Source organism: Atta colombica, unplaced genomic scaffold, assembly GCF_001594045.1.
Source record: "Atta colombica isolate Treedump-2 unplaced genomic scaffold, Acol1.0 scaffold126, whole genome shotgun sequence".
Classification (NCBI taxonomy): Eukaryota; Metazoa; Arthropoda; class Insecta; order Hymenoptera; family Formicidae; genus Atta; species Atta colombica.
In genome coordinates, this window is record NW_017259213.1 from 4,265,861 (window position 1) to 4,276,708 (window position 10,848).

At 32.2% G+C, this 10,848-nt stretch overlaps 1 protein-coding gene across 2 annotated transcripts in view; it reads right to left on the bottom strand.

Moving 5' to 3' along the window:
- Positions 1-10,848, bottom strand: part of LOC108684076 (serine/threonine-protein kinase MARK2-like) — a 103,446-nt gene that overhangs the window by 53,532 nt on the left and 39,066 nt on the right. The window contains exon 2 of one of the 2 annotated variants that reach the window (XM_018188134.1): positions 6,594-7,200. The exons of the other annotated variant lie outside the window; for it this stretch is intronic. Within the exon in view, the coding sequence (XP_018043623.1) occupies positions 6,594-6,971 (378 nt within the window). The 5' untranslated portion in view covers positions 6,972-7,200. The remainder of the gene's footprint in view (positions 1-6,593; positions 7,201-10,848) is intronic. 2 annotated transcript variants of the gene reach the window in all.

Genomic DNA, 10,848 nt, shown 5'->3' on the forward strand with positions numbered 1-10,848 from the left:
ATATCTCAATAAGAAATATCTCTGTATTCGATAATTTAAATATTCGCAATAATATTCCATAATTTATTCACACCTGTTTATGTAATCCGATATTTACGACGTTCTCTTTTTATCGCAATATTTAAAATTTTTATAACTTCGTAAAAATAATTTTGATAAAAAATATTGTGAATGCAGAGATTACGCAGGAAAATAAAAGTTGAGTTTGTTTCTGCGAATTTTAGAATCAAATATTTTACATACTCATGTTTCCTATTTTTTGTGTAATGGAAATTGAACCATTAATGATATTATTAAAAATAATATTTCCATTGAATTCATTTTTAAAAATATGTAAAAGATTAAAGGTAAATAATAATTTTATACAAAAGGAATATTTATAACATATATCATATTGTTATGTTTACTCATTAAAGTCTAATCTTTCAAGCAAATAAAGAAATATAAAATATGTCACATTTAAATTACAATATATTATCCGGAAAAAGAAGACCTTTTCTTAACTATGTGATCCATATGCAATGAGAAAGCATAAAAGTTCATCACATGATGTGTAAAGTCAATACGTACACCCACGATCGATACACGCAAGTTATTTTTACAATGACTGCCTCATTTATTGGATCGATAACCTTCAATGACTGACATTATTATTAGAGGCCTTAGGGAATACGATCTAAAAATAATTCGCGACGTTCAAATTTATATTCCGCATTTTTGCAGAACGAAGGCGGCGAATCATCACTTGAAATGAAGTTTCAACACAACCTTGAAATAAATAACTATATTAATATTAAATAAGCGAAAGAAATATTTTATTTCGTCTTTCGCCATTATTGCCTAGATGGAAATATTTTTCTACTACATATCATATCAATTTAAAGTAATTGCCTTTATTACAACTATCACTATTACATTTTTATTTAACAACTGAATATTTTAAATAATTCGCAACGTATTTGCACGCATAGCATGTACTGGGGGAGTTTGAATTGTTTGATAAGTGTGGCCTTGATGAAACTCCCATCCAATGTTCGTATACGAATCCAACCCAGGCGTACCGACGTACGATCTCTCAACTATCACGGAAGTGAATCGTTTGAAATATACTCTCTGACTCGTCGTCGACAACGGCCAATTTTGTACGATGCAACGTACGAGCATTCATGTTCACGCGACAAATTTACCGCAGCAAAATGCAAATTCTCTGTAACATGTAGCGATAATTGCACAGGATTGATTGTTTCGTAATTACATACACATATAATCTGATCAACGCTAGTATTGCATTAATGCATTAGCTACTTCCGCTCGCAACACGTGGAATGCAAGTTTGTCAAACGATATTAGGAGAACTATTCATCACCGATAACATTTTCTCGATTCATATTCTCTAAAACTTTTAGAGAGAATCTTACTTTGAAGTCTTAGTCTTAAAGATTAAAGATTGAATCACTCTTTTTTTCAGAGTAACTCATTGTCAGTTTCCATTCTTTAGAGTGAGAGTCCAGTTCAAAGAATTTAGGAAATATATAAAGTATCCAATATGTGAATATATATTATGCGAGTATATATAGTATATATAGTATAGTGAATATATATATATATATAGTATTATATAATTATGACATAATTATCAAGATGTACCTATCACTATCATTTTTTGACATTTTAAATGTTTGTAATATTTTCGCATTACTTGTACTTTAAAATACTGAACATCCTGTACAATCATTTTTTACTTATCACTTTCTAAATAAATCGCCATGCAAATTTAATGACTAAGCTGAAAAGTACAAAAATCTCTTACTAAAAAGACAAGTTGCAACTTCGCGAAAATCTTTTGAACTCGCCGCACAGATCTTATTCATAAACTTAAATGCCTGCAGAACGAGCCGATATATATATAAAGAGCCAATCGATTTTGGTGAAGCTTGTTTTTCTATTCAAACGTCGATAAATTATCGGGAATAATATACGAGAGCGAAAATAACGAATAGTTAAAAATATCGAAAGCGCCTAAAGTACATTTTTGTTCATTCTTGTTTGCAAATATATCGAGCTCTTTACGCGAATTGCATATAACTCGTACAAATTGATGCAAATTAATACACAATTATTTATTTATTATTTTATCTCTATTAGCATAAAAATATTTCACAAATAATTCTAATAGATGACATCGTTCGACATCCTAATAAATATTACCGTTCACGATTTAACAGAAAATAATGGATATCCGTTTTGCTGCGATGAAACTTTATTTCTATCTTTTCAAAATTAGACGATGCGTTAAACGTGCAACATACGAATCATGTCTCCATCAATATTATTCGAAATGAAAGGAAAACACGAGTCGGCTGCTCGATAGCGAACATCCTGTATTTTCTACCTTCTGAAAATAGCGAGGTCTCGACGCGTCACGTACAGGAAGCCAAGCACAGGATCTCGGCACTGGTTTAACTTGCGCGAGATTAATATGGAATGTTTAAATGCGTAAACAACACAATAGAGATAAAGAAGAAAACTCCTTTTTGTAGCAAAGTCAGAGTAAAAAATAATGAAAATAAGAATCTTTTTGCAGAAACAAAACTGCAAAACAAAATATAAAAATAAGAAAATTAATTAAATTTCAAGTTGAGAATGTGCATCATAAACCGAAAAACAACACTGAAATTAATAGAAACTTTTTTCTTATCAAAATAAGAATGTGATATTTTTCTTTTTTTATTGAAACAGTAAAAATTTTAAATATACAAATTATAACGCCTTATTTTATTAAATAGTCTTTCGACTATTTAAACACAATAATTAAGAAATTTCTTTATAATACTTTTAGATTTATTATAAAAAAAGGAAGAGAGAGAGAGAGAGAGAAATTAAATTAATTCTTTACTGCAAGACATTAATATACATTATATCTTACAGATCATTAAATAGACAAAATGCAATAAGTTCCTTATGTTTCCACCAGGCTGCAGCACATATAACTGGAGCATTAAGCCGTCAGTTGCTTTCGCATTCATACTTTAAAGTGATTATTTTCGATTCTTTTAGTTCTTTCATAATACAGTAGTGTTTCATATTACATTACTTGAATTATATTTAATATATTCATGTTAATATTAATATTAAATACGATACATTTTTTTATATGAAAGAGAGAAATTTTATCACTAAGTATACACGTGCTGAAGCAACCAATGCCCTCATATGTAATCAGAATTTTCAATACACAATAATTAAATATTTATGGATGATAATATAGAAATAAATATTTTAACTTGTCAAGAAAAAAATTGATTCCAAATTAATCAAAAAATCTGAAAAATATAAAATTTCATTTATCTGCATTCTATTTACACGAACAAGTTTATGTTCAAATTCAAATTTCCGAATTCATAACTAAACTATTATCAGAACTACAATGCCGTAGTTTAAATAATAGAAGCTCCGATGTGCTTAACTCCAGTTTTCAGAATGTCAACTTCTATTATCGAAACTAATAAGTACTAGTAGAGACAAGAATTATCTCTATTATCTAAACCATTCGGTTATCGAAACTATCTTGTCCCCCGACAAGTCAGATAAACAAAGTTCTACTGCTACTAGCACAATTGATGAGTTTTGTAACACACTGAATACACATATGTAGGTACAAACCTCTTGATGTGTACCAGCTCTGCTGGCAGTTATGCAATAATATAATGGAATTTATAATGCGAACAACTACTTTAAACACTATAGTGTACATATTCAATAAGCAAACAATGAGAAATTTTAATAGATGCCATAGGAGACAACCTATAAATTTGCAAAGAAGATCTGATGCTTCCACGTGCGGATAATGAGATATTGCACAGAATAGAATCTCAAAGTCCTTGGTATACACAATGAGTGCAAATTTCAGCTTAACCTTTCCAAGTGACACACTTGAAGAAGAGATTTGTAGAGAAAGCAAGAATGAAATTATAGCTCTGTAGATGTAGGATTCGCCGTAGTGAAATAAGAATTTCTAGAGCAGGTAATTATTGTTAGCTCTCCAGCTCTCTTCGCTTTGCATAATAATAATTATAATATGATTATTATAATATTATTATAATATATTATCATAATATATTAAACAAATTCTCTGATTATTGATACTATTTCGATTGTCTTTATCTACATCAATACGTCCTGTACGTCTAATTATTTGAGAAAGAGAATTGTTGTCGTCGTTTATTCTTAAATTCTCGAAATGATTAAAGTTGAAGTTATTATTAAAACATCTTATCCTATTAGATAATTGAAATTTTCATCTTAGTAAAATGCAGAATAATTAGATTTGAGTTTAACATTCTAAAGGAAAAATTCTATAGCGAATCCTATATACTAGAAGGATAAGAAAAGGAGGAATACAGATTTTTTAATAACTACTATAGATTGCACTATAGAAGAAAATTCGAACCCTGACTGATGCTCTCGACAAATGAGCTAGTCAGGTGCAAACTGCAGTCCTCGCCTTCGCAACTACGCCAATATGGGCCTGCACCTGTGCAGGCTGCGAAAGTGCGTTGCAGCTTGCGTGCGTGATATACGTAACTACCACATTGGTGTCGCGTGCAGACACATACACATAAGTAGCAACAGTGAAAGGAAATCAGCAGCGAAAACGCAACGTTACACGGTTGACAGGCGCGCAGCTCGGCTCGATTACTTCTCGCAGGTTTTCCTTCGTTCGTCCGTCGCGAAGGCGGAGAGACTTGTAACTTTCGTAATATTGGAAAGTACTCGGCACATTGTACCTAGAGATTAAGATACGATAACGCAAGGTTTCGCCGGTGGATTCGCCATAACCCTACGACAATGCGCGGAAAATGCAATTCTGCAAACGGAACAAAGAACATAATGCGTGTTCAAAAATGATAAAAACAAATTTTATTTTTGCGAATATTAAGATTCACATTTTGATAAAATGTACGAGATACATTAAAAATGATTAATAATTATTTCAACAGATTATAAAATAAATTATCCTTCTTTCGTTTGTATACTATTACGAATTAACTAACTAACTATTCAAGAATCAATTAAACTCATTCTGCAAACGCTTTTATAAAATCAATTATGCAATTGAACGATTATCAAGAATTGCACGAAGAATTAAAAGAACATGTTAATGAAGAATCATATTATAGAGAAAAGTGGCTAAAGAGGTTTGAATTTTTCATTTTGCGTTGCTCTTCTTTTGTAAAAAAGTTCACAAGTCGGTGAGTTTTCAAAGAAACCTTTTCCTTTTATATATTTGAGAAAAAGCTAAATTATAATGAAGACTTAGATAAATACCAATTAAAATAACTGTCAGAAAAAACAAAATACAAAATAACTTAATAATAATCATACTTTAGAAAAAAAGAGAAAAATAATAAATTTATTTTTCATTACTTTAGTATAATCAACTTTTAAATATTATATATTAAATATGTATTTTATAAATCCTATTCCAGATTTTGTTTGAAGATTTTGTAAAATATAATTTACGTCATGTAATCTTTCATATCATATTTCATGAATTAATGCAATTAATAATGTTAATTAATAATGTTATTCAAATCTTTGAATAACATTATTATTTGATTAAAATTTTGCATGGAATATGTATCGATGCATGGAATATTTATTTCTAAGAAATAAAAATTAACAATCACAATATTCTCTAATTTACGAAATTATTCTTTCTCGAATTGACAAAATTTCCGAGAGAACTTTGATGATCTCACTTTATCGAGATTGATGTGTGATCGTAAATCATATGTTTAATAATGGTTTCCACGAATCAGATTCAGTTTTTTCATCACGTTTCCTTGTTCATACGATTAATCTGCAGTGTAACATAAATAGTAGTAAATAGAAATAACCAGTAAAAATTTAAGATAAAAAAATTGTATAAAATATAACCATTGTCTGACTAATAAAACAAAATTATTAATATTATTATTTTGTAAAAGTGCTCGTAACAATTAAGTATTGATATACTCCTTGCGAAAAGTGAGAAATCGATTCTCGAGCAAATATCGATCATTCTCCACTCCTAATTATTAGGCTCAATGGATGATTAACTTGGCACAAACCCTGCGTGGTATTTCATTTTCTGCATGGTGTATTCCGCGCACCTGTCGCAAATAAACAACCGATAACATCGCCGTTTGTATCCAACTTCTTCGTTAGTGGTATAAGCATCGATTCGTTTTTTTAGGTCGTTATTATCCGCAGATGGCAAACTGGTTCCAATTCAGCGCATTGCACGCATTTCAATCTCATAAAAAGATACAGTAAAGAAAGATATTTATTCATCAGTTGTTAACTGTTATGTATTGTATTGAATAAACTTTTAATAAATTCCTGCAACTGTTGTGCAATTATATAACTGGACTTCGCACTGCTACAATTGGACATAATCAATTATAACAGAAAGTTATCATCATGAAAAAAGTTCGAAACTCGAACTCAGAGTTTCGAAAAAAAAAAAAAAAAAAAAAAAAAAATTGTGACAGAGAGAAGTTTAATAGTTCTCAAGAGAGAAGTTTAATAATGACATCTTGTTTTCTTACCTGGAGCCTGACGCGCGCCCTGGAGTAGCGTTTAAAGTTTGTTGAAGGAGGAGGCACGTCGTAGTTCCTGGATATACGCGTAGACGGCGGGACAATAGGATGGCCGTTGATGACGGCGGAGGTCATCGTCGAGGCGTTCGTCGAGGGCGTGTCTCGATGGCTCTTGGTACGTCGTAATAATCGGCGTACCGTGTTCTTCACTGTCGCAGCAATGTGCGTTCCGCCTCCGCCGCGTTCACCGCCACCACTCTCGTGATGACGATGATGATGATGATGATGATGCTGGTTCATCGTCTTGTTGTAGTCTATCACTTTCTTGACCCGCGTCGACGTGGGCACGGGTGCCACTTTGTGGCCACCCGTTTCCATCACGTACATCGTGTCCACGTGCGGAGCAATCCTGCTGGATTTCTTGCCGTTCGGCAGCTGATGACGACGATCGTTCTTCTACCGGTCTCTAATCGACCAGAGCGTTCCCTTCTGTCGTGAAATGGAACGCCCTGCCGCGAATAGGCTTCACTGTTCGATACTGTGCACCGGAATTCCCAGATGTGATTTGATGATAAAAAAAACACGGCCTTCTTCCGCGAGAAGAAATTTCTTTTTTCTATGTATGTAAAACGATTCTAAGAACGTATTAATTCTGCTATTATGAAAGAAATTGTACACTTAGCTTTGTCAGAGCTATGCTTACAATCTCTTTCTTACGAGATTTTAATTTTGGAATATTTTTTAAGATATTTCTAAAAATTTATTAGCTTTGATATAGCTTGAAAAAAGGAAAAAAAATATTTTTTTCCTTTTTAAACTTCCTTTTCCTTTTATTCTTGTAATCTCAGTCTTAATGATGTAATATTTGTCGTAATATCTTTTGGCGGTAACTCTGTTTTGCTCTCGTAACCTAAGTTCTGCTACTCAGGCTACCGCTGTGCGTAATATGACTTCGGAATGTCTTCTCGGAACGCTAAGATTATATTATGAATCAGAACGCGTTCCAATCGCAAAGTTTTAGATATCTTTGTTACCACAGCGAGAGAAAGTTGGTTCGATCTTCCGTTCCTTTCACGACTCCTCGCGGCTTTTTGCCTTCCCTATAACACTTACTATGAGATCTCAATACCTCTTGTTTCCTAAACGACAGGATGTCGAGCGCAGCTGCGGATCGTTCGATAATTTTATGCGGTCTATGCGTTTAAGTTGCTTCCTGAAGTGAACAAAATCCATGTGCTCGAAAAGAGAAAGCTACAGAATAATTTAGTTCTAATGTATCATGATCACGGAAATCATTAATTAAAATTAATCTATCGATCTGTCTTCTACTGGCGATTAAAAACTCCTTTAATCACTTTTTTAATAATATATTTTCTTCATCAATACGTCCTTTTAATTCTTCGTGTATTCTTCGTTTGATTCTTCTCAACGGTCATTCAACTCATTTGCCGTGATAAAGCGTACAGAGTTTCACATTAAGCCAAACTTTTGAACAATTTAACTGTGGCAGAGTAAAGTTGCCGTTTAGTAAATTGCGACCTTGTGAACTGTAGCACACGTTGTATCAACACTTTCAGAATCAGTTTACAATTCAGCAGCAATCATTCAACAACTCTTCTAGCTACCAAGCTCTCATCCAATTTTCGTCGAATTCCAACGATTACTTTTCTCTCTGACTTTTACTGTATTATATCTGAATAAATAAGTGCAGGAGTTTGAACGAGTTGAATTTCCGAGTTCTCATGTCACTTCAGCGATTGCAATTCGACATTCGATATAACATTTTGGCAAATCGATCTTGATTTGAATGTAACGCAAATGTCGTAACGCAAACGAGAGACACGAGATCTTGATTGATAATAATGTAGTTACAATCACGACGATGGCGACACGACGACGACGATACATTACGCAGCTTCCTTCCTTTAATCGCGACGCGGTGATGATTAATTAGATTTGCATACGATGCCTTCTCATTGGTGCTATTTCAAGCGTCACACTACATGTTTACGCGAATTCGATCCGACGATGGGGTTTTACAAGCAGTGTGTTGCTCGCAGGTGTTGCTGCCGAGGTTGATGTCCCCGGCAGGTGGATGAAAGTAATCTTTATCGCAATTCCCAAATATTTAAACGGCTGACCGTAATTTAATTTAGAGGCAATTAGGATGTTTCTGAGAGCAAAATTAAAATTTCGTCTACATTAGAAGATGAATAATAGAAATTAAATGTTGATCGAAATAAATCTCTTGCAATGATTACGCTATGAACTACTGAGAAAGAAAGCGCAGGAAGAATAATGATTGTTTATTGTACAATATCTATACTGGTTTAGTTTCTGAATTATACTTTTCATACGTTAAAATAATCTAAGATAAAGAGAATTTATTTCTTTCTGAAATTATAACTGGTCATTTAAAAATAGATTTATGTAATTTTAGATATTTTAAGAAAAATAAATTTTACTATACTGAAATAACATTATGGACATTTCCAATAGTTTTTTACTACTCAGAAGCGTTCCATTGCTCGAAGAAAATTAAATGATACTGATCCGCAGTATCTCGCCGTAGAGGACTTAAGTGCGAATTGTGAGCGCACTTGCGCTCGTTACATTTATCGATTCCTTACGCCGAGACCTTAAAATTCCCGGCGTAGAGAATGGAGCTACATCACGACACGGATACAATTAGTTGAGGGTCACTGCACCCGATAAACCATCTCCGGGAAGTCATGATAAGAGATTACGCATTACAGGAACCGTCTGCATTTTCAAATTTACAACCAAGCGAAGTTGTCTTTTCAAACTGTAAATTATCAAGTCGACTACGCGGATCCAATCACACATAACATACATAAAATTATATTTACATTAGCATAATAAGGCAGAAAAGTGAAGATTTTTTGTATATATATATGTGTGTGTATATGTATACAGATATATAAACAAAATTTTCATTTTTCACGTTTTTCCATTCTAGAAAGAAAGTTATATGATATCCTATAGATTGATTTTTGCACAAATTTCTTGGAGTTTAAGTCAAAACAGCGTGCGGTTACATGTCACAAAATTTATTAATTAATTATCAATTTGAAATTACAATTCTACCGAAATGGCTTAAGTGCAAGTGTCATTTATAATAATAAGATAAAAAATATTTATACGTTTCCACTAAATCAACGTAATGCGACGAACGCGGTGAAAAAATTCATTAAAGATAGGATGATTAATAATTCTATAATCGGAATAATTAATGCGCGTCCGCAGGCATGATAACACGTTATTTCTAAAACGTGCAAAGGGAAACTCTTTAAACATATGCAGACAGAATTCAAAACCTACTTTCAACATATGCCCCAATTAAAGTTTTAAAGCGAATTTAATCTCGGTGAAAACTATCTTGCTTATGAACGTGAAAAGTATTATGAAATTAATGGAATTCATGCCATTTTAATCGTTAAATTTTATCGCACATCGTTACAAATAATCGCGTGAAAAATATAGAAATAAAAAATAAAAAACATTAAGTTGAGATTATTATGAAATGAAAGAGTAACAGGAAAAATATATTTTTCTCATAAAAATATTCAAAATTTTACGCTCTTCAAATTTGCCGAAATTAATATTCATCAAAATTAATTTGGCTCTTAATTTTACGATATTTTTATGACATATTATAAAATGTCGGAACAGTATTCCACGAAATATTGTAAGCACTGTAAATAGTTCTAATCCAATCCATGAATAATGCAGTAAACACAAAGTGATCTCATTATTATTTTTATTATATTCATGAATGTTCAAAGATTATGCATTCCTTATCAGTTCATAACATCATATATCGAATGAATTACGTACTGTGTTGTACTGTAATGTAGATATTATGGTCATCGAAGTAATCTAATAGTCCATCATGGCAATATCATTGTTACGTTAAGTCATGCCGAAACAAACTGAATTTACTGGCGAGTGTTCGTCTAAGACATTGCAAGGGAAAATTGCGAGAACTAATATTCATGAATTCACTTTGTTCGTAATATCGTTAAAACATTCTAGCAATTATCTAGCCCGTTCGCCATGGTTATTCTTTTGTCAGACATTAAGGTATCTAACCGAAAATTATATAACCTCGCGTGATCTGCAGAAAGCTATTTTGCGGAGAAGAAAGAAAGAAAATTACATAAGGCCCTTCAATAACATTAACACACTTACTCGAGTTTTCAATGGTTATTATGTAAAAAAAAAAAAAAAAAAAAAAAAAAAA